At 34.8% G+C, this 25,475-nt stretch overlaps 1 protein-coding gene across 4 annotated transcripts; it reads right to left on the bottom strand.

The window, feature by feature from the left end:
• Positions 1-715: 715 nt before the first annotated feature.
• Positions 716-24,796, bottom strand: galnt7 (UDP-N-acetyl-alpha-D-galactosamine: polypeptide N-acetylgalactosaminyltransferase 7). Of its 4 annotated transcripts, none has more exons than XR_015475751.1 (12): positions 24,328-24,796; positions 20,884-21,329; positions 16,800-16,966; positions 13,498-13,628; positions 13,332-13,411; positions 11,076-11,650; positions 7,788-7,905; positions 5,041-5,163; positions 4,505-4,723; positions 4,312-4,410; positions 3,596-3,724; positions 716-1,666 (listed from the first exon to the last, which is right to left on the bottom strand). XR_015475751.1 is itself a non-coding variant. In XM_087235662.1 (12 exons), exons 1-12 carry the CDS (start codon positions 24,451-24,453, stop codon positions 1,529-1,531), a joined length of 1,959 nt encoding a protein of 652 aa, XP_087091788.1. In that variant the 5' UTR covers positions 24,454-24,796; the 3' UTR covers positions 716-1,528.
• Positions 24,797-25,475: the final 679 nt, after the last annotated feature.

Genomic DNA, 25,475 nt, shown 5'->3' with positions numbered 1-25,475 from the left:
AAACAATTAAATGGCCTGCCCATAGTCCTGTACTAAACCTTGTTGAAAACCTAAATAAATTCCATAGTGACAAAATAATAGCCAAGAAGTGACTAGATGTGCTGAAGTTATTCAAAGCAAGACCCTGTGCAATTCATACCCATTGTTCACTGCTGTAACCAGAAAGCTTGATCTCCAAACTACAATCACTCTTCTCTTATTTTGATCACTGTTTTCTTAAAGAAAAATAGAGTAATTGTTCAAATGAATTACCTTGGTTATTTTGTAAAATACTATTCTACGAACATGGTATAGTACAGATTCAATGATTAAATAAATAAAAAGAAAGTGTTCTCTAAATTAAAACTCCAAATTAACATGCTTGCAATAAACCGAATGTTGATGAGGGCACTAATATAGTTAGTTAATTTAGTCGTTTGTGTTAATGGTTCTTCAATCCACCTCATCATCTAATTGAGTGAAATGGCAGTAAGATTCTTGACCTGCTAAACCAGGGGTCACCAATCTCGCTCCTGAAGGGCTGGTGTCCCTGCAGGGTTTAGCTAAAACCTCCTCAACACACCTGCCTGGATGTTTCAAGTATACCTAGTAAGACCTTGATTAGCTTGTTCAGTTGTGTTTGATTAGGGTTGGAGCTAAAATCTGCAGGACACCGGCCCTCCAGGAACAAGTTTGGCGACCCCTGTGCTAAACCAATAACATTAAAAAACTAACAGACCAGTAAAAATGTTTCATTTATTTTCTTGAGAAAACAGCCAGTATAAGTTAGATATATTTACACCTTCATTGGGAAGCCCACCATATCTCAAAATGTTAATTTATAAATGATCGTATTTACATTGTACAAAACAAACAAAAAAATGTACACATTGCAATCAATCTTGCCCTTAAATCAGAACTTTGCTCCATTTACTCGATTTTTTTTTTGGCCAAGAGTATTATAATCAATCACTGATTTTCACAAAGTAGTAAACATCTATTCCCCCAACCAAGCAAACATTTTATGCTGTAGACAAAAATAATTGTATTTTTTCATTGCTAACCCTTTGTCCCCGTTTCCCTTTACTCTCAACTCCCATTCTTTTTCCATAAATATGGACAAAAAATGTGCCACTGTGCCAAAGACAAAAATAGTTCAAGTGGCAGGTTGTCATCTCAAACACAACAAAGTTCCAGTGTTAAAAAAATATATGCATCCCAGTACTTGATGGACAACCTGTACTTTATAAAGGAGCAGCAACAAAAGTGGTATTAGATCATTTATCTCAGCACACATTCTCTGAAAGGGGGGAAAACACATTCTGTTAGGTAGACCCCCTCCAATCCAGGATTCCAATGAAAGACCCATGCGATGGACACTGTGGGGACAACCCGATGTAAACAGTCTTCAATGGAGGAAACAAAAAAAGTTTATGATCAAAGTTCAGAGTTATTCTGGCGATGACTAGAACTTCATTAGTCACATGTATACTGGCAAAACCTGTTGCTGTAGTCAGTGTTTATCCTTGAAGCACTTTGAGCATGGCTCTTATACTGCCACAATGTTGTTCATCTCCCACTTCTGCGAGCTCTTACTGTTGTCACAGTCTGCTATATAGACCTTGTGCAGGACGTCAGAGCGATCCAAGCATTTTCCTGTAGGTACATGTGTGAATCGGTGTAGATCCTATGAAAAGGCAGAAGTGGAAAAGTTGAGCAAAACATCCACAAAAGTGAGGCATCATGAACTGTTTTAAATCAGCAGCACTGGTTGCAAAAGTATTTTTAACGTTAATATTGTATAGTAATTTTCAAAAGATTTGTTTGTTAAAACACTATAAGCCACCAAGAACTAAATTAACCAGCAACAAGATGAATCACATCACAAACTTTGTGAAGAACTTTAATTGAAAATCTGAAATAAAAACTGTACTTAACAGTCATATTAAAAGTGATGGTATAAAGTTATTACTTTTATCTACACAAACAAAATGTTCACACATTTATTTGAAAACCTGCAGATAGATGCAATAATTTAAGAATAAGAGCATATACTGATAACTTGGCTACAAATTTTCTGTACAAGCCCAAGGGTAAAAGTAGTTTCTTTACTGCACACACCCTAAATATGAACTTGATCATTTAAAAAAATAAGTTAAATGAAATTAATACAAATAGATAAATTTAGCAAAAGCATCCAATAAATTGATAACTTTAACCTCAAAAAATAAAGGTTTGAATTCAGGAAATCTACTGTTGCTGTCTATTGTGCATTTTTATTGAATTAAATTTAGCCTGAACTGTTTGATAATTCAGTTTGAAACTGATTGAAAATTTTATTTACAATTCAATTTCTGTATATGCCTGACTGATTATAACTGAAGGTATATTTCCACAATATCAATGAATTTAAAAGAAAGGCTTTCTTTTCTCATACAGTTCCCCATTCAGACAATGTTGTTAAAAAAAAGACAATAGATTAGATAGAAAAAGACAAAAAAATACATGATATTGCTGTATTATTTAAGACAGTAATGTCATTTTTTAAATGATTAATTTATGTGAAGGCGATGCTAGTCTGGCTTTCAAAAGGTAGCATTTTCTGCCAGTAGAAACTCAGTTGTCATGTTAATGTAGTTTCTTACACTTACTATGGAATTATCATTCATTTTCCTTCAGCTTATTCTCCATTTTAGCGGTTGCCACAGCAGAATGAACCACTACCTATTTCAGCATATATTTTACCAAAGACTATAAAATAGAATACACAAGACATGTCACTTGTTTCTTTTAAATGGGGAAAAGTGTTACAGTCAAATGGTTAATAAAGCCCTGCCTACTAGTACAGGATCCAATCATCCATCGCTTTATAGCGAATAAAGCCCATCTTCTAGTACAGGAGCCAATCATCGATCGCTATAGACTGACGATACTCCGGGTGAGGGGCTTGGACCACAAGCGAGTTTCTGCAGATTTTGTGTGATTTGGATGTTTAGAAATGAAACTAGACACAGTTGTTGTTTAATTTTATTGGTGATTCCTAATATGAAATTCCATGGTAAGTTTGGCAAGCAGTTTTGAAGAATTTGATGTTTCCCCAATCAAACAGAATGCCCGAGTATACTGCACAAAAGGTGTTTCCAAGATGGCCGCCGAGTAAAATGACTTGCCTTAAAGGGACGCAGCAGATGCCCATCCATCCGCAACCCAGTGATAGGAAACACCCATACATACTCAATCTCTCACACACACTCATACACTACAGCCAATTTAGTTTATTTAATTCACCTATACTGTGCGTCTTTGGACTGTGGGGGAAACCAGAGGAAACCCACGTGAACATGGGGAGAACATGCAACTCTACACAGAAAAGCCAACTGCCCCACTGGGAACTCGAACCCGTGACCTTCTTGCTGTGAGGCAACAATGCTAACCACCATGTCACCCAACTTTGTAATTAGTCGAAAAAAAAGTTTAAATCCACACTGAATGACAAAAAATTTATAGCAATATATGTTACGTCGATGCATTTATGATTGCTTTTTGATATCATTTGTTTTTATTGATTAGAGACCAAGGCTGTAATACAAAAGGTTTGATATCTGCTTTGACATACCTTAAAATATTTCCACTCTGTGTGCTCGTTCAAGTTACAGTGTGTTATGATGACAGCAGATCCATCTCCCCCCTTTGTCAGGCACTGGTCGTACTGCATCAGCTGGTTAGCTTCATTAATTCTGAAAAGCTGGGAAACATAGTTGATATCAAAATGATTAGCCCTCCTGGGATTTTTTTTTTTTTTTTCACTTTTTCAAATATTTCCAAATTATATTTAACAGAGCAATAAATAATTTACAATATTTCCTATAATGTTTTTTCCTTCTACTGGAGAAAGTCTTAAGTTTTATTTAGACTAGAATAAAAGCAACTTTACATTTTTGAAGAATTTTAAGGTCAATACAGTTAGCCTCTTAATAATTTTTTTTTCTGATTGGTTACAGAACCATCCTTATACAATGCCTTGCATAATTACCATAATCATAATTACCATGAATATAATTAACCTAGTTAAGTCTTTAAATCACACTTTAAGCTGAATACTAGTACCTTGAATAATATCTAGTGAAATAAAATGTACTGTCATCATAGCAAAGGTAAAAGAAATCAGTTATAAGAAATTAGTCATTAAAACTATATATAATAGAATAGGCATAATAGAATTACAATTCAACAGGACGGCTGTATATGAACTGTTTATGCAACAAATGTCAGAAAAAAAAGTCTGAAAAAAAATCTAATTAACCGTTCTCTAGCTAAAATGTTTTCTTTTACCTGATTGCCACCCATTCTATGACAAGGCCCAATCTCCACATTGCCACCATTAGTGTGGCCCATGCTGTCAATGCAGTAGCTGGTCTCGTACCCACGAATCTATTAAACAATATAAAAATAAAGATAAATGCCACAACATACACCGTCACCACAACCAGTTTCTTTCGTATCAATAAAATCATCATGCATTCACCTCTCCCCATTCAACATTTTTTGGAGGCAATGGGTAATGCAGAGGGATGTCATAGGCAATCTCCTCCATGAACCACTTGAAGCTCTTGCACCGATGCTCCTCTCTGAACTTTTTCAAGGTGCTGATGTCCCCGTAGGCCAGTGTGAGTGTCTCCGGTCGACTAGCGTAGAAATAGTCCTTGTAATCATCCCACCATACCTCCACCACCCGCACATAGTTCTACATGCAGCCGATAAAGCAGAGTGAGGGTTAAAGTCAAGTACACGGTAATAAATGCTGGGTTCCACACAATTCCTTTATGTTGTCCCAACACAAATCCGTTAAGTTAACTTAATTGTTTTTACACATTTAAGTAGATTGAACATAAAATAATTAAGTTGTCCCCCCAGAAAACTGAATAATTGTGTTGATTCAGTTTATTTTAAATAAGTAGTTTGAACAAGCAGCAAAAATCGTTTTTTTTTTTTTGAGTGCAAACACCGCTTTGTTTTCAGATTCATCAAATGCAATTATAAAATGAAAGGAGCTTAGCTAACCTTAAGTGTTGGGGATGAGCCGACATGAGCAGGAGGTGGGTTTCCCTGCCAGCCCTGCAGACGGTAGATGTGCCCCACCCGTGAACATGGCACGAACAGAAGCTGCCCACCGCACTGCCATATCTACACGGGACATACACATGGCAGGGATTCAGAAAGTGTCCATGTGCAAATAAACCGCTCAAGTTAGCCAAATATGTTGCTCTGGGCACTTCATGTAAAAGAGGCATTACTAACGATCCTTTGATAAGAACTGCCTGACATTATTTAGGCTTGTTCTGGTATCAAATGTTCTTGTTGTAAAGCTTTTATTTGCTTAAGCTTTTATTACAATATACTGTATTATCACAATATTGACCTGAGCTGCAAAAAAAAAAAAAAAAAAAAAGAAAGAAAAAGGTACCTTTAAAGAGGATTAAAAAAAATACTTATCGTATTCCTTTATTGTATACAAACAATTTAAACAATAGATAACACTTTTCAATAAATACTCATTATTAAACATTAATGCATTCATATACACTATGAGAAATTGGCATATTATAGTTATACTTTAATTTAAAAATGAAAAATATATTTAACAGAATTGTATTAGTTGTTATGTCCAGTTAACAAAACAATTGAAAAACCTTTGATTTTAACATGTTATTAGGCATTGCCATCATCTCAGATTAATAAATGCTTACTTATGTAGTTATTACATTGACTTTAGTTAAATTAACTGATGTTCTGAAATTAAGCTTTACTGTACAGGTTTAACGGATAAAAAAAAAACATAAATATGCAGAATTTTCAGTGACGTACACTGTAAAATGCAGGGTTCCACACAATCCCTTTATGTTGTCTCAACACAAATCCATTGAGTTAACTCAATTGTTTTTTATATAAAAGTAAGTGGATTGAACTTAAATAACTTATTTTAAAAACCTCAAGAATTGTGTTGATATATTAAGCATATAATGAGCAGATTACATACTATTTTAAGTCTTTGAGCATTTGCTGTGATGCACTAAAATTATTAGTTGACTTTACTCAAAATAAGAGATTAAACTCTTGATTTTGAAACAAGTAGTTGACTGTACTTAAAAAAGTGAGTAAACCCGTTGCTTTAAAATTAAGTAAATGAACTACTTGCATAATTATAAAATTTAAGTTACATGGTTTCCGCTACATTCATTCTTCCATGGCGGGGCCACACACTAAAATTATTTTGGCACGGCTACATTATAGCTTCTCATTTAAAACATTCAGCCATTTTTTAACAGGGTTATAAATTGCACCAAATGTATTAAAAGGTAAGTGAATTATAAAGTAAGTGAAGTATAACTTTTCTGTCATCGTAGTAATACTGTGCATTACGTTTTTAATCCTTTAAGTTTACATACTGACTGACTGACAGGTGGGTGATGCGTGAGACAACACAGCTTTTAGTTAACAGTTTTTCTGCATACAATGACTTTATCTTGCTGAAGTTTATAGCCGTTTCACTTTACTTTAGGACGCATTATTGCCGCCCTGTAGGTCTGTTGGAAACATTCATATATATTCCTAGCAATTCTAATAAATGTTGGAGACATACTTGTTACTTCAGCAGTGTTTATTTCAGAGTGCACAAGAAAACCTGCACTTGAGCAGCGTATATTTGAGGGGGTGTTCAATGAGTTGTGCAAAACAGAGGAAAAGCGGCGTGCAAGCAGAGATTCTTATGCTCGTAATACATGAATGCAATCTCAACTTGTTATACTGCACTTATGACATTTGTCATTGAATAAACACCACTATGGGAACATTAGTTGGTAGATCTGTGTAAAAGGCCTGCCGCCACAGCTGAAAAAAAAGCCTAGAGGAAACACTGAGTTAAATCAACTTAACAGTTCCAAGTTACAAAGGTTTTACTTATTTTTCTTAAGTAAAGTTAACTTGTCAATTTTAAGGCAACAGATTTACTTACTTTTTTTAAAGTAAATAATTACTTTTTACAGCGAGAACAACCACTGCCAATACAATTCAATCTAAACATTCTTTATAAAGGCACTATAAAAGTTTAAGTAATACATAATTATTCACAGTATTTTGAAATGCTCACAATATCAATACTGTGCATGTTCATCATCACGTTATATTGAATTATCGAATATTAGCAAATGTCTAACATTATTGTATTATTACTACATGTTTTGTTACATTAAAAAAGGTTAAGCATGATAATCCCTACATATTGTCTTTTTATTGTTAGTTTTATTAAAGCGTCTGCTAAATGACTAAATGTAAATGTAAATGTTAATGGCTGGAAACAATGCAAAAATAAGACTTATCAAACTACCTAGCTGCTGGTAAATTTATTACTATGTGATGGACAGATACAATCTTCATGATGTGCAGAAAGAGCTAGTCTATATTGTGATGTGAGTGTTTTCTTTTCAAATATAATCTCAATTGTACTTTGTTGCAAAATCCAAATATCATAACTGCATATTTTTGATTATGTAAACATGTCGGCAAATTTAGCTTATGCAAACCTATCCATATCACTATGATCAGCTAACAAGGCAGAACACACACAACTACACATTCGAGCAGGATATACACATACAGTTCTAAAGTGCTGCAAACAAAATAGTCATTATTTACAAGTAACTGCCAATTACATAGGTGTGACCAATCAAATTGAATCTTGAAAAATAAAACTGTAAAGGATTTTTACAGGATTAACCTGGAAAATAAACACACTTATACAAAAAGTTTACCTTGTATGAGATCTCAAAGTTTTCACCTCCCCAGATCTGAAGGCCTGGATCATAAAGACCCAACTCAAAGAAGAATTCTCTCTCAATTGCAAACAGCCCTCCAGCCATGGCAGGAGACCTGACACACAAATTCACCTGTCAAGAATGTTTCACCTTTTTTTCTCCCATGATACACTATTTCATAACATTAAGAGACGAGGCCTTGTTCAGACAGGTGGTACAAATCTGAAATACATTCAGTTTTGTCAATCAAAATGTATTTTGTGTGTTTTATCAAAACTCAGTAGACCTGTTCACACACAAGTGTACTCAAAATAGTTAACTCGGAGCCATTTTTAAATCCCAGTTAATCAAATCGTATGTTTCCTCAACAGTTTGATATCATTTCCTTGCTAAATGCTAAAACAACATTTATGTTAAAGGAGGAATAATTTTGTAATCTTGCAAATATCAGTCCTTTTAAGATTTTGTAGGACATTCACATTTTTTTGGAGCCTAAAGTGACTGATTTTGCAGTGGCTTTGGCAGCAGATCTTGTGGAATTGTATTTTTTTTAAAATACAAAAACAATTACACACATTCGCAAAATGTATGTATATGCATAATGCATATAAGAAAATATCTTTTAATTGACAGTTTCCGTATTTTGAGATTCACAAGTGTTTATTTACGACTGCAAGTTGAATTATGGGATGTTGAACTCTTTCGAATTATGACGTTAAAGATATCACAAATCGACGTTTATTGACATTTTAGTAGTTTGAAATATTATAAATATTATGTATATGAAATAATATATAGAGAAGTCAGAAAATGTACTGGAAGTTTATTTCAAGGTCTTTGAACTGTAATATACACCAAACCAGACAATATACCACTTTGAACTATTGAAAAATGTTTATAAATGTCCCTTTTCTGAACTTTTCATGGTTAAAATTTGTTGAAAGAAAAATCAAAGTCCCATAATGCATGAATAAACAAGGAAAATAAAATCATGAATCAAAAAAATATGAAAAACTGCTAATTTATAGATTTTTTCAGTGCAATTAAAAACAGCTCTAAATTGCTATTTGTCCAATTTATAGCAACCAAATGTTTATCTGTGGATAGTGTACTTTGGCTCAATGAGAAGTGAGATAACGTCACATGACGCATCAAAGTCTGCCAAAAATGTGGGAAATTCATGTCAATTAAAAAAAAACCTTTAAGCTCCTTTGATTTTTGTAGCACTTGCTTGATTTAACTTTACCTTCTGTCTTTGCTGTATCACAAAATCTTGGAGGGACTGGAATATAAGAACCCAGTTGACTTCCAGTTGCTAAGCATTTAGCCCCATTTCTAAAATGTTTCACAATGTACACGGGGTAACATTGAAAAAAAAGTGGTGATAACCTATAACCTTACATGTTTTCATAGTTCGTTATTTGAAAAAAAAAAAGTGCTAAACTACTTCCAAATCACATTTGTGATGAGCTTCTTAAGTGATAAAAGTTGAGTTCAGAATGTAGACAACCCATTATTTATATATTTTTTAGAATATTGTATATAGTTTTTGAATGTATAAATTACAAAGCACCCATGTGTGAACAGGACCTTTTAAAAATTCTAGTTCAAGTGTGTCTGTGTGTTCGCATGTACAGTATATATGTATTAGGGCTGGGCGGTATGACGGTATATATTACTACCATTGAATGAAACAATTTTTTACTTCATGTATAAAGCAAAACGTAAATTAGTATGCATGGCCAGCTCACATACAGCATGCATGAAGCTGAGAAAGGTGTGAGACTTGAGTGTTGCCAATTGCTTTATATTTTCAACAAGAAATATTTTAATATTATAAAAATATATTATTATTTACAAAATAACCTTAATTCTTTACATTTTGTATTTTTGAGGAAAAAAAAAGATACTTCCTTAAGGTGTTTACATATTTATATTTTCATATTTAAGTTTTCTTTTCTTTTTACTTGGGGTATATTTTATATCTGTGAGAAGATGTTACTTTGAAATGTTTTTAATAATTGGGTCTGTCCACATAAAACTGTGAAACGTGATGTACAGTGGATTTGGTTGTTCATCTACATTCATATTTTGTTTACTATATTCATTCATTCGTTTTTTTTTTCTTTGGCATAGGCCATTATTTATCAGGGGCCTCCACAGCGGAATGAACCACCAACTATTCCGACATATGTTTTATGCAGCGGATGCCATTCCAGCCACAACCTAGTACCGGAAAACACTCATTCACATTTAAATTTACACACACTACATCCTATTTTGTTTACCCAATTCACCTATAGCACATGTATTTTGACTGTGGGGAAAACCAGAGGAAACCCACTCGAACAAGGGGAGAACATACAAACTCCACATAAAAATGCCAACTGGCCCAGCTGGGACTCGAACCAGTGGTCTTCTTGCAGTGGTGACAGTGCTAACCACTGAGACACCGTGTCACTGATAAAGTCTTTTCTTCAATATTAAAGCTTATTTGTTATATATTTTCAGGAATAATTAATGTACTTTAAAAACTACATCATGAATGATATGGTTACCATAAAATAAACGTTTGCATACTATGAAATAAAATGTTGATCAAACCCAAGCCCTAATATGTATATGTACATAACGACACACACACACATGAACCAATGGCAAAATCTACTGTTTTCAACGTTACCCAGACTACCGCATGGAACATGCTAGGAAAAGCGGCTGAACAGATTTTCCCTGTAACATGAACAAAGCCAAAAAAGACACAAAACAATTAGCAAAATGCAGAGATGCCATAAAGACATTCACATTTTTTGCTAACATTTTTGTGTCTTTTTTTTTTTGTAAACCTCAGCTTGAAAAGACTGCAAGGAAGTGGACAGAAATCAGCATAATGTGAAGATTAGGCAAAGACTAAGAACACGCACTCTTGGTAAGCATGTGCCAAGTCACTAGATTAGTTAGAAGGCAAGACTGCATGCAAAGAGAAGCAGAAACGAGGATTGACGCTTTTTAAATTCAAGTAGTTCAGGTGTTGACTTAATCAGAACAGCTCAATGAGTCATAATATATGAAGTCATTTATTTAAATGACTTCATTGCTTTATGACCATTTCAAAGCAGTTAGTACGCTTGCAGGAAGTCTCTAATGAGCATTAAAGGAGCTGAACTGTTAAAGCAACAAAGACAAGCAGACCACCACCAAACTTTATAAGAGAGAGACCGGGTCCCTCCGCTTATGCGTGTTGTGGTCAGCCCTAATCAGCTCAGGATTATGGCTTTAAATTACCGATAGGGCTCAGTTCTAGTTAGTCTCTTCTGCTTCTCCTTGCTACCCAGAGGCACGCGTTTCCAAAGCATGCTCCAGTCCCATGCTCCTCTGGCAAAGCCATCCTCGTCCCCGCCCCCCTGGGCCTCGATGGTGTAAGTCTTGCCGTTAATAGAGTCTATGAGAGGCACTGTGCACACCGTTCTGAACATGGCCACAGAGGACAGAGGGGAGGCAAGGGAGACGTCCATGCAAGCAAACATGGACGCATACACACACACACACACACATACACACATACACACACACACACACACACACACACACACACACACACACGGGGTGGGGGAGACAAAACAAGAGAGAGACAAAATGGATTTAATGTTCATGCTTATGGAGGGAGGGAAGTTTACCGATAGGGCTCGGTCTTATGCTTTCTCTTAGCCTTCTCCCTGCTGCTTAGAGGAACCCTTTTCCACAGGAGGCTCCAGTCCCAAGCGCCTCGCGCCAGACCGTCCTCATCCCCACCCTGTTGTGGCTCTATGGTATAATCATTGCCGTCTATGTAATCTATCAACGGTACTGTGCAGACCGTTCTGCAACATTAACACAACATTGTATTAACAATACATTAAGGTTAAAATAAAAACAAAAAATACATTACCTGTGTATTTGGGGGAGAAGGGTAAATTTTCACAATAAAGTTTAAAAAATATTTTTATGCGTTGTTAAAAGAGGTATTAGAGGAAATGGAGGTATTTTACAGTCTGTATTAATGTTAATAAGTATTATACAATAATTTAATGTAATTCATAAAAGCTTACTGTAAAGTAACACCTAGAAATCATATCAAGTCGTGATCAAAACAATATGCAGAGAAAAAAAACAGGAATAGTTACACAGAATTAGGGGAAAAATCCATTAATAATTAAATAAATAAAGAAGTATTGTTTATAATGAGATCATGTTAATGTAGATAATATAAACATATATAGTTGAAGTCAGAATTGTTAGCCCCCTGTTTATTTTTCCCCCATTTTCTGTTTAATGGAGATTTTTTTTTTACAACATTTCTAAACAATTCTACATAGTTTTAATTACTCATTTCTAATAACTGATTTATTTTATCTTTGAATGATCATGGAAATAAATAATATTTTACTAGTTATTTTTCAAGACACTTCTATACAGTTTAAAGTGACATTTAAAGGCTTAACTAGGTTAATGAAGTTAACTAGGCAGGTTAGGGTAATTGGGCAAGTTATTGTAAAACAATGGTTTGTTCTGACTATTGGAAAAAATATAGCTTAAAGGGGCTAATTTTGACCTTAAAATGTTTTTTAAAGATTAAAAAACTGCTTTTATTCTAGCCAAAATTAAACAAAAAAGACTTTCTCTAGAAGAAAAAAAAATCAGATATACTGTTAAACATAATTCAGGAAATATAAAAAAAGAAAAAAAATTCAAAGGGGGGCTAATAATTCTGACTTCAGTTGTGTGCGTTTGTGTGTGTGTGTGTGTGTGTGTGTGTGTGTGTGTGTGTGTGTGTGTGTGTGTGTATAACATATATTAACATAATTAATATACACTCATTTAAATGAGTAAAATAATTTCTATAAAATATTTTCACCTTACAGTTAAAGTATACATATAAGCTTCTTCTGCTCACCAAAGCTGCATTCATTTAATCAAAAATACAGTCCTAATTGTAAAATTGTGAAATGCTATCGCACTATAAAATAACTGTTTAAAAGTAGTTTATAATGTAATTTATTAATTTATTCCAAATATTTTAAAGGCGAATTCACATGATCCTACAGAAAACACTCTAATATTAATTATTATTATTATTATTATTATTATTATTATTATTATTATTATTATTACTGGTAATAGTAATAAAAGCAATGAGTGGAGTAATAATTTCATTTAAAACTACATACAATCAAATTTGAATAAATATTTAACAATTGAACATTTTTTTTTACTTTTAATAAATGCCACCTTGATGAACAATAATTTTCTTTAAAAAACAAAACATGGAAAAAAAAAGAAAAGAAAAAAACTGACACCAAGTAGTAGTGTAGTGTATATGTGAATATATAGTCAGTCTTTCAGTTTTAATAATCAATCATTTGTTGTGAACTTTTAGAGTAATAAAAACAAATTTAAAGTTACGAAAGTTTCACGAAACCAACATGAAGTCAATGTGTCACAGATAAATGTATTCTCAGAGTCTGTCAGCATGCACAAAACCAGCCTAGAGCATCTTCACACCTGTCTTTTGAAATGGGGGCCACCAGCGGGGCATACCAGTTCACTCCGACCTCACAATGTGCATCCAGGTAGATCAGCACCTGAAGGCGCATCCACAGTGTGAGACAAGCAGATGGGTGCATTTACGTGGAATCAAAAATCAGCACATTGATATTGAGGCCCAAACCTTTCCTAAAGTGGCTTTGCGGGCTCCTATGCTCCTGGCCTGGATCAGACCCTCTCTCTTCTCATTGCGGAACACTTTGACCAACCCGTTCCATTGTTTTATGTACTCCTCCAGCCGCTCTTTAAGGTGAGCTAAACAGAGAACACAAATAAACACTTTAGACTTTGTCCACTATTAAAGCCTCAAAAACTCATTCATTCGTTCGTTCATTTATTCGTTTCGAACAATTCTGTGTTTTCTATTAAGAAGCATACTAGTGATGAAGAATAAGAGATCTAACATAAGCAGAGGAATTTGGGTCTGCACTTCGTACTTTTTGTAGTCTGCTATTGATAGCAAAACAAAGTTACTGGCATATTGCTCACACCTACATCCTTTGCTATTGCAACCAGGCAGACATTGATTTTGCCTGAGCAAGCAGATCCAATTTGGTCACTTGCAAAATAACAGTGCAGACAGTCAGCCCTAAAGATTGTATTTGAAAAACAAATCGAAACTGCGTGCGGCATGAACAGTTTTACTGTTTTACTGACAAGTTTTACTGACCTTTACTACTAAATGCATGAAACATTCTGAGCCTATACACCCTTTATCGATTCTTATCGGGCAAGTCTGCAGCACCGCATTTATTCACTGTTCCCTTGTGAGCGATCTCTTAAAGAGTAATGATCTCTATTCAGAAACAGCCTGCTTGCCCCCTATTAATGAACAAGCAGCCAGCATTAGTCTTTTGGCAGACTGCCAACAGGTTGTGGCAAAGATGTGCCTCTTTTATTTAAAGAAACAGTCAGGCTCATTTTAACATTTTTTTTAATCCATTCAGCTGATCTCGGGATTAGCTTAGCATAGATCATTGAATCGTATTAGACCATTAGCATCTCGCTCAAAAATGAGCAAAGAGTTTAAATTTTCCTAATTGAAGTCTTCTGTATTTCCCAGAGATGGAAGGGCATCCGCTGCGTATAAACGTGCTGGATAAGTTGGCGGTCCGTTCAACTGTGGCGACCCCAGATTAATAAAGGGACTAGGCTGACAAGAAAATGAATGAATGAATGAATGAATAAATGAAGTCTTAGTAGTAAGGTTCTATACTTGACAATGGAAAATAAAAAGTTGTTTCATGACTTGGAAGTTTGCTATATGGCTAGGAACTATACTATTGTTCCAGCATAACAAATCAAAGACGTTGCTGCCATTCCTGGGCTGCAGAAAGAGCAATGATTTTATGATTTTATCAGAGGAGTCAAGTTTTAAATTGGACTATTATCTAAACTCTTTGGTCATTTTTGAGTAAGATGCTAATGGTCTGACCTGATTTAATGATTTATGCTAAGCTAAGCTAAAAGTGCTTAGTGGAGAAACAAAAGTGCCCTAAAGCACGCCAAATAGACCACTGAGAGAGATCTCAAAAACTCAAGCCATTCTTCACTTCACTAAACCTGAAAAACCAGTAACTGCTGAAGGAAGGTGACAACTCAAAACAGCCAGAACATGCAAATTACACAGTATTTAGAGGACTGAGGGCCAATTGGCAAGACAAATAAGGATAGAAAAGTCTTTTTTTGTTGAGGAATTATTGTCTTCTCATGTTTTAAGATGTATTAAGTTAAATGTTTTAACTTTAACTATCTGATTTTAAGTCAAGATAACCAAGAGAAAATTCTTAAAGTATATTAAGCACGTTAATTGTTCACCTCAAAAGATTATCAATATATATATATATATTATCAATATATATATATATATATATATATATATATATATATATATATATATATATATATATATATATATATATATATATATATATATATATCAGTGGTGGCCAACCCTGTTTCTGCAACCCTTCCTGCAGATTTCAGTTGCTACCCATTTCAAACACACCTGAACCAATTAATTAGGACCTGAACACTACGTGATAATTACAGGCAGGTGTGTTTGATATGGGTTGCAACTAAAATCTGCAGGAAGGTGGCTCTCCAGGAACAGGGTTGGCCACCCCTGTTATATTATATATATAATGTATCTTGAATGTAAAACCAGTTTATTGTATGGCCTTACCCTACCCATAATCCCAATCATCACAGAATACTAACAAGTATATTTTTTAAGTGTTTTGAATTACAAGGCATGTTCTTGTAAACCACCTTAAGTACAACTACAGGCCATACCCTTGTCATTATACAATTTTGTGCCGTCGTAAAACACAAACAAGTACACACATGTACACAGTATAAGGCAGCATCATGATAACGACAAGAAAAAAATACATGTATGCTCCTTTTTATGATATTATGAAGTCATGTCTGGTTGTTGTTGTTTTTTTTTTAAATCTCTTTGTTTTTGGACTAATTATTTTCTTTGTTCCCTATTTCCACCTGGGGATACTCATCCCGAGGCCTCTAGACATTGTGTAGCACCATTGATCCAAGAGCTGTGAAAAGATGATGCCAACCATAGTGAACTTCTAGAGGTATCCATAATCTTGGACCAGGCTGTATCCGGAGCAGATTCTGTGGAGGTAATTTAGGAGTGGAGAGCATGAGACTCCTGAAAGACCTCAATGACAGACAAGTCTCCGCATTGATCCCGTGGGCCAGCCTGAACACCCGCCGGTAACCTACTCACACCTGTAGCTTCTCCATGATGAACATTCAGCGTTCTCTAGCCTCCGGCACCCAGACTGCAGCTTTGCACAAGACGTTTGATTAGAGAAGAAATGGTCATGCACAACTGAGCCTGGTTTCTCAGGATTTTTTCCTTTACTTTCATCAATTGTTTGTTCCTCACCAGTGTGGCAACTGGCTTGCTTGGTTTGGGACTTGTGGAGCTGTGCATTGATAGATTTGCTCTTTAGTGTTCAGACGTTCAGCAATGAAAGTTAAACTACACTGAACTGAATTAAACTGAACTTCAACTGTGAAAACTGGACTGACACAGTTTCAATTTACTAGAACTTCTTTGCTAAGCTGCTTTGACACAATCTACACAACTCAATTGTAAAAGCGCTATAGAAATAACGATGAATTGGATTGAATTTTTGTCCCGTCTTTCATTCATTTTTGCATTGTACTTGTCTGAAAGTTCAATGTCTGAAAGGTGAGCCGAGACCCATCCTTACAGGAATCTCGGTCTCCATGTTTGGTGTTCCACAAGATTCAGAGGTGGCAACGTTCAACTTTTTTTTGGCACAAACTTCAATGCAAGCCTTATGCAGAATTCAATTAGTACTAACCACACAGTCCATACATACACCATCTACACAGTAATTAATGAAGCAATGAAAACAATGCTCAGACTACCTTTGTTACTGAAGTCATCAATCATGACGATCTCAGCCAGGTATTTCCTTGGGGTTCTTTTGATGACACTGTGCACCGTCCTCATCAGGGTGGACCAGCCCTCATTATGAAAGACTATGATCACACTGGAGGTGAGGAGGTTTTCATCATAGTTCCAGTATTTACACCTGCAAACAACATACAGTTATAAAGCCTAGTTTAAAGGAAGTCAACTTTATTTGTGTGTGTGGTCTATGCTATCTATCAACTCAATCTCAGAGTCTGTACTACACATGCAAACACATGCACACACACTTCAGCATGCATTAGTGGTAAATGCTTATACACTTGCATCCTACTCTATCCTGTGGAAGCCATTTATAAGACAGGAAACTTTGCACACGGTTTCCTCCATAGAGAGAATACCAATGCCTAGTCACACTTCCTCATTCTCTTTCTATGATCAAATTTAAAGTTAGATTTTTCTCTATAAATAGAGTGATTGTGAAACTAGATTTTTCAAACCACATGATAATTCTAAGAAGGTTTGGATACAAGTCATTTAAAAAATATATAGAGACTGAAAAAAAAACACAATAAGAGACTTACTTGAGCAAATATTGAAGTATATGCACAAACAGGCTTAATATTGAGAAAAACCCTGGCTGTGTTTGCAGGTTGCAGTTGGGTTGTTTGCACTAAAGATCAGTATATGTACAAGTTGTCATATTGCAAACACAAATTATAATGTAAAAGCTTGAGCAGGTAAGAAAATACAAAAACTAAGAAAACACTTGTTGCCTAAAGTAAACAGGACAGGCCTATAAATGTAATACAGGATTAAACTTATGCATAATGTTCTACCAAACAGAATATTTAGCTCCCGCCTCCCAGCACTACATAAAACACAAATCCTGTATGCAACACACTGCAAGCAAAACCTTTGGTTTTAATACAAAAGTTTAGCCTTTTTTAATGTAGGATTTATGTTTCAGTGTTCTTATGTGTGAGAAGTCCTAACTTGTGTGTTACATGGCACGGTAAAGCGACTCAACTGGTAGAGCAACTCACTCCCATGATGTTAAATCTCGCTGGAGTTCTTGGTGTGCTGCACTACACTACTCATAAACATGTTGTCACTATCTTAGCGCTAATGCTAACTGTTCTTTTAAACTGTGATGGATGCTATTTAGTTACATGTTTTAGCTAATTTTAGCATAGATTCTTTGAGGTAATGGAGCTGTCTGGTCGTGTAGTCAATTTTTAGGTCAACTCAGATGGCTAATTCATCACGAGTTCCCTTGAGAGTTTTTATTTGAATGCAAGCTTAGATTTGAGCATTAAAATTGGGGTTTTGAAGAGAACGCTTGACTAGTCTTTCATTTAAAAATGACACAATGTTTATACCTTCAAGTTTTAATACTGGACGATGCTAAGAAGTTGACTACAACAGTTTGTAGAATCGTTTAACTAGCTAACTTTCACCACAGCTGTGATTGTAGTCTTCAAAACACATTCAATAAATAAATTCTAAACATGATAGTCTATTTAAGTAATGTTAACCACTTTTTTTAATTGAATTTAACTCATAATCCACTGATGGTGGTTTAAAGTTAGTAGTTTAGATCAATAAAATCACATTTGCATGCATCTAATGTATTATTAATATGTATTACAGAAGCTTTAATATATGTTTTACTAATATATTTGGATGATTATAAAAAAACAAACATATGGAAGATTATTTTTCTTTTCTGCTCAGTATAAGTGCTAAACTAAGTACAATAACTGGAACTTTGCGTTCTAGGCCATTTCTAATTTTACAACATGAAAAAGATCTGCAGTATTTGAAAGCAGTAACCAACAAAGATAACATATTTAAAATGCCAAAATTATACAACTTGACTGTTAATATGCGATCAGGAAAAAAAAAACTCTAATGAGGAAGTCATGACTAAATTATGAACTAAAGCAAAACAGCGTGACCAAGAAACAAAGTGAGTAAACGCTGACATCTTCAGACAGAAGTTTGTATCGCAGTGTACACTCACCAACAGTTTTGTTAGCCGAAGAAATAAACTAATACAAGTGAACAAACATAATTAGGTTATTATAGTCAAATCATAATTAATTCTAACAAAAGTTAAACATGTACCTGACCAAACAACTCTCTGGTCTGAAAGTCACATACCCTCAGGCTGGCTCGTAGCTGATCAAATGAGCCACACACACACACGCCAACAAAAAAATTGTAACGTCACTAAACATCAGGTGTTCGGTTTCTAGTATCATTCAACTTTAAGTTTATAAGCTGTAGCACACCTTTACACCTTGCCTGCAGCAGAAAACAATGGTGTCCATTGTTCCTGACACTTTCCAGATTCCTCTCATAGGATAAGATTTAATATTTTTGAATATATATTTGGCAACTGTTAAATGAAAAAGCATGACTTAATTCCATTATATTTAGCATCATGCATCTCAAAGGCCATGATATGCAATTCTGCAGTCTACAAAACACTATTCTCTCTTGAAATGATTCCTAGATTCCAGCATAGTGCTGCTTTATGCTAGTTTTAACCATAAACCTAAATGCTCACAAGGAAGTGAATTTGTGCTTTTGACTGTAAACTGGCTTTTATGTCAAAGAACAATGTAAACACAATATTAACTTTATTATAGATTATTTTATGTTTAAGTGGCATTTGTAGGGAGTTGGCTGCGAGAAAAGTAGCATAAACAGTGTTTGTAAAGCATTAATCGCCATTTACTGTAAAATCTGTCTACTATTTTTTTACCATAGCTCTAATTTAAAGGTATCCACAACAATTTTTAACAAGTACAAAGACATTTTTATTGATTTAGAAGTCCTGGAGAGAGAAACTGCAAACAACAGACAAGGTGAACTTTTTGAAATCACCTTGCTGAGCAAATAAGTATAATTTGGAGGGTTACCATTGACTTCAATTACACAAAAGCTATTCTCAAAATACTTTCTTTTAAGTTCCTCATCTAAAAGGAAGTCATTTGTAAGTGCTAGTAAATGTACAACTTCTTTTCTTTTTCTTTTCTTTTTTTGTCACTTTAAAGCCCGCCAGTATGACCCACTCCAACCAAAACAACACTGACAAACATGCTGTAAAACTGCACTAATGATTAAACTGCTAATGATAAAAACACTGCATTCTGTAGTATCAGCTCTTGCATAACAAGCGTAAAGCATATATACCAATGTAAAACAAGAAACAATTGCTATCTACTCAGAAACAAGAAGTTTGTGTCCTGGCTGACCTACACTGCTGAAATAAAAAGCTTGACCTGTTGTGAAAGCCTCAGGTCACTTCTGAAGCTGTATGAATTCATAAAGCAGTCTCAGGCAGATAATCCAGCTTTCCAGCTTGGAGGGGAGTTAATGAGAGAGACTGCGGCTTATCACTCAGCTGTGACGTGGCCAAACAACATTTTGGTGGCTGAATTATGGGCATAATGCCGATCCTATTTCATGTCTGGAACATTAGAAACAGAGTGCAACTAACATTCCTATAAAGTGAAAGGTGTAACATATATGACTTATAGTACTGAAATACAGAACAATGTTTCTTTTAGAGGTTCCTTTGACATTTGTAAATGCTAAGATACTTCAATGTATGACAAAAATCTAGTAATCATGATGCCACCATGTGCAAAACGAAGGATAGTGGAGTTTTATGTTGTTGTTAAGAAGTGAAAACAGAGAAATGAGAAAATATGTGACTAAACAGAGGTAATGCGTCACTGACAAAACTCGTTTGAAAAGGTGTGTCTTTATCATTTCCTCTTTCTAGGTGTGATCTTAAAAATAACTTGGAAAATAAACATGCCAGACCTGACTGTCTATAGTCTAAGAATCTTAAAAATATATAGATTTTAATTAGAATCTAATATTTAACATATTACACATCAAAAAAAAGAAAAGAAAACCTTTTAAAACAATGCAAAACATGGCCAAACAAAAACTGAAGACTCCACCACAACCGCAACCACCCACCCATACACACACACACACACACACACACACACACCCATATACATTCACAAAGCAGAGTTACTAGTTTCTCATACTCACTCTTCATGACGCAAGTCACCAACAGTTCGATCCAGAGAGATCATGTCACTGGCTACCATATTAAAGCCAAATTCCTTGATGCTGGCTTGAACCGCATCTTTGTACTCTGGTCCCAGAACGAACGGTTTACTGCCCTCTCCCGGTCCGCCCTGGACCCCATGAGGCTCAGGTTCTTTCGGCTCAAAGTTGCCCAGAGTCCCTTTGTTCAAAACAGGATCACTGTACATATTGGTGTGGGGTTTAAAAGTGATATATTGCTTCTGGATGACATTCTGCTGGTTTTGGGCTTTGAATGCTGGGTTTGGGTTGTCCACATTCTTCTGGCGGATGGACTCTAGATCGACCTCAACTCCTTCGACATGGGGCCAAGGAACAACTGGCTTAAACTGGTCTGCAACGTTGTTATTGGGAAGGTTGGGCTGCGGGAGTTTATCAGCCTCTCTTGCCTGTTGATGAAATGAGACAAATGTGTGAGACAATTTTTGAGCTTCAGAAAGTTCAAAAGATATTAATAACATGTTTATATGATATAAATATATAAATATAAATGATATAAATGATATATATATTAAATTATTAACATGTTAAAAAGTGCTGCTAAACTTGTTAAACAGAATATACTGCATGCCCGCCCTCTGACTAGGGCTGTATGATACTGGAAAAATTCAACATTGCGATATTTTTTTATTTAGCGATATATATTGCGATATGAATACATGGTCATCAGATGACTTTATATCTCTATTTGGAAAGAATTTATATTGTTAGATCAATTGCATCTTCATAAAATCTAATGAACAATCTATAAAATTTTTGGGGTCCCTGACACATTTTTGTTGTGGTCTGTGCTATTTGCAGTGCATTTCTGTATTTGCATGCATTGTGAGTATTCTCATGCATAACAACCTATAAATACAGTCAAGAAAAAGATACAATTGAAATGGATTTTTATTGTTTCTCAATTCAATAAATTGAATCATTGTCAAGGTCACAAATGGTACAGTTTCGTATACCTGAAAGCTTTTAAAATCATTATACAAATGGCAGGTATCAAAAACCCATGCAACTGATGAATTAGAATACAAACTCAACATAGCATATATCCTGCAACGTGACTATTGTGAATGATTACATTGCATTATCGATGCTGAAACGATAAATTGTGCAGGCCTACCTCTGACTGTCAGTTCATACGCAAGTAAAAATCCCAAATAGTATAATTCGAAAAATATGTACACATTCAGGTTGTGCCACATCTTTTTGTTGCGAAATCATTACTGGTCGCCTAAAAAGCAAGAATAACAGGACTGGACTTAATTATTATGTTTTTTTTTACAGAAGGCAGTTTTGAAACATCTCACAAAACTCATATCATACACAACCTAACATCATATTGAAATATGTTTATATTTTCCAAAAAAAAAAAAAAAAAAACTAACCACAAAGTTATAGGATCAGAAAAATATCAATCTGTAAACAACTTTTAGACTTTAAATGGGGGAAATAAGCATGCGTTATGGATGTGACAAAAAAAGTCTCGGAGTTTACGATATAAGACAATCTTTGTAGAAATTCTGTGAATTAAACTGCACAACCCAAAAGAAACAATGCTCTCTATAGAACAAACATGATTGATTTATTTTGTTTGACATTTTTGCATTTATGGGAAAAAAGCTTTCGGTATGGATGTGACATCTCTCCGTTATGGATGTGAAATATGTTTAATTGCCACATGTGTGATTTTGGCATAGTATCCTAATTAACCGAGTTAAGCGTTTACTTTAAGCTGAATACTAGTGTCTTGAAAAATATCTAGTAAAATATTATTTACTGTCATCATGGAAAAAATAAAAGAAATCTGTTATTAGAAATGAGTTATTAAAACTATTGTTTTGTGCAAGCAAAATGTTGTACTGTCATATATTTTTTTTAGCTTGTGAACATTATTTCTCGTTTAAGTGCAAGCGTCATATTCCATCTATAATATATAAGTCTGCTGTATTGTATTTATTTTATTTACTTATATAGTTTCAAAACAATATGTTGTAACTATTTTAAATGCCAGACTTTTTTCATGACTATTTCACATGCCAGCATTATTGTGAATATGTAAAGCATTACAGGAAACTTCAGCTAACATTTACATAAGCGGCTTTTATGTAAATAACAACCTGAGGTGAAGTGAGCAAACCAAGAAATCCTCTGCACAAATAATGTACCCTCTATTCAAGGGAAGTGTAAATAAACCTAAAGGAATCTACACAATAACAAGTTAAACTAAACCAGACAGTTGTTACAGCAAGTGATAGAAAGCTGTCAAGTGTGCCATATGTCAAGAGTGCACTCCCTTTCATTCCCCATACTAAACCATGCTTCTGAAAGCAGATAAGTGTCATTGGACACTATTTATATCCGGCAGATATTTAGCCTTTAATTCAGTCTGCAAGCATTTGGACTCTATCAAACTGTCTTGTTGTGATAATAGCTTTTTCACAAGTTTAATCAAGATCCACAGTATAACAACTGAACTTCATTCAAAGTCAGCTCTAATAAACAAGAGTTATAACTTTTGAATTAAAACATATGAATACTGAGGATGGCCTTGCCTTAATAAATAAGGCAATTGCCAGTTTACTTTAATGTACATAAGAGCCTTGTTTAAAGTGTTAATAAGCAATAGGCCTACAAATAAATCAGATTTCCAATCAAAATCTATCATAGATGAGATTAAGATTTAAATTAATATTCAACAAGCATGTATTAATGTTATAACACATCAAATAACTTACATCAATCTGAAAATTCTTGATAGGCATTCTAAAAGCCGAAATAACAAATAATTAATCGCGGTATTTTGAGGTAACTGTTACTCGTCATAACAATGTCATAACGTTATATCTTTATGGGCATGCTATATTTTTTCACACGTCTACCGTTAATTATCGACCCCCAAATTATTTCGAAGACCCCTTTAGTCTTCAATAAGTACTAGAACATGGAACTATCCTGTAAGATATCCAGAAATCATCTCATTAGACACAAAACCAGCTGCTTTTTGATTATTGATACATAATGGCACGTTATGTTAACACTGCGTGTATACAAGCAACCAGTACCCAAGCCAACGACCTTCCGGGTTTTCGCTGAATTTGCTACTTATGAGAATGTAAAGAGTGACATTAGCTGTTCGTGCTAGCAAAGACATATCTCCGTTTATTGAAGCACACATTGACATATATTTCGAGACTAATATTAACGTTCAGCGTCTGATACAATTCATCGGTCAGTTCTCGCTGCTCATCTCCATGACAACAGCAGCAGTTAGCATGCTAATCATCATGCTAGCAGACCCTACAGAATACTAACACAGGCTGTGAAAAAAATAACAACACACAGAACGAAAACAATAACGTGTCAAGGTAACTAACGACCATCCTAGCTTACCATTACACCAGCAAACGGGTTATCGTCTCCAGCCTTCGGTGTCAAAGAAGACCAAAGCAAAACCAGCCCCAAAAATGTGCCGATGACCAGCAAACTTCGAAGGATGAATCCAACCTTTAACCTCATTTTGGGGGGAGGAAATCAGTTGAAAAATAAGAAAACAGAAAGAAAAATGTGAGCTTGCACAAATAAATAAACACTCCGCAGCCTGTATGGCCACATCGAGTCCCTCCCTCCTTCTTCTCACTCTCGTTTTCTTTCTCTCTCTCCTCTGCTCCTTTATTCAGTTAAACTCCCACTTTCCCCTTTATGATTTAGTCACAGAAAAGGCCAGTCACATGAAAAAAGCCCGCAGTTGCGTGTGTGTACGCCACGCAGCCATGATGACTAAACACACACGGATGTGTGAATGAACACACACGGACGTGCGGCATGATTGATAGCATATAAAAGGCCCGTGGAGATGTGCGGGGCGGTGACGTGGAACGGACACTTCCACAAGTTCTTGCGTTTATGGGCGTTTACACGCACAACCATTGCACAAGGAAGCTCGCCTTGTGCCACGCATGCATATCTATTACTATTGTTCTAGAATAGACCCATACGTGCTTCCGGATGACTAGCTCTTGTGATCACCATCTGCTGTTCCTTATTTCTTACTATTTTAATCATGAAATGAATGCACATTTGTTTCAAATCGTGTTCAATATTAAATTATAAAGGGATTACAAGGTACAAGACTCTATTCATCTGTACATTATTTAGCATTTAGAGGCATATACAGGAAATGTTAGAAAACAAATTTTCATATTATGTTTAGTTTATACGAGTTTAAGGAAAGTGTTTAACTTTAAATTCCAATGCTTAGAAGGCAGACTAGTGCCATCTGGTGGAAGAATTCAAAATAAAGTTGAATATATAATGCAAATATACAACACACACACACACACACACACACACACATATATATATATATATATATATATATATATATATATATATATATATATATATATATATATATATATATATATATATATATATATATATATATATTCTTAAAGATGTCAAGTGGCCAAACTCTTATTTTAAAGGATGTAACTGTTTAATAAAACTTTTGTTAAAATGCATTAAAAAATGTTGTCTAT

This window comes from Danio rerio, chromosome 1 (assembly GCF_052040795.2).
Source record: "Danio rerio strain M-AB ecotype USA chromosome 1, GRCz13ab, whole genome shotgun sequence".
Classification (NCBI taxonomy): Eukaryota; Metazoa; Chordata; class Actinopteri; order Cypriniformes; family Danionidae; genus Danio; species Danio rerio.
This window is presented reverse-complemented; position numbering and strand designations above follow the sequence as displayed.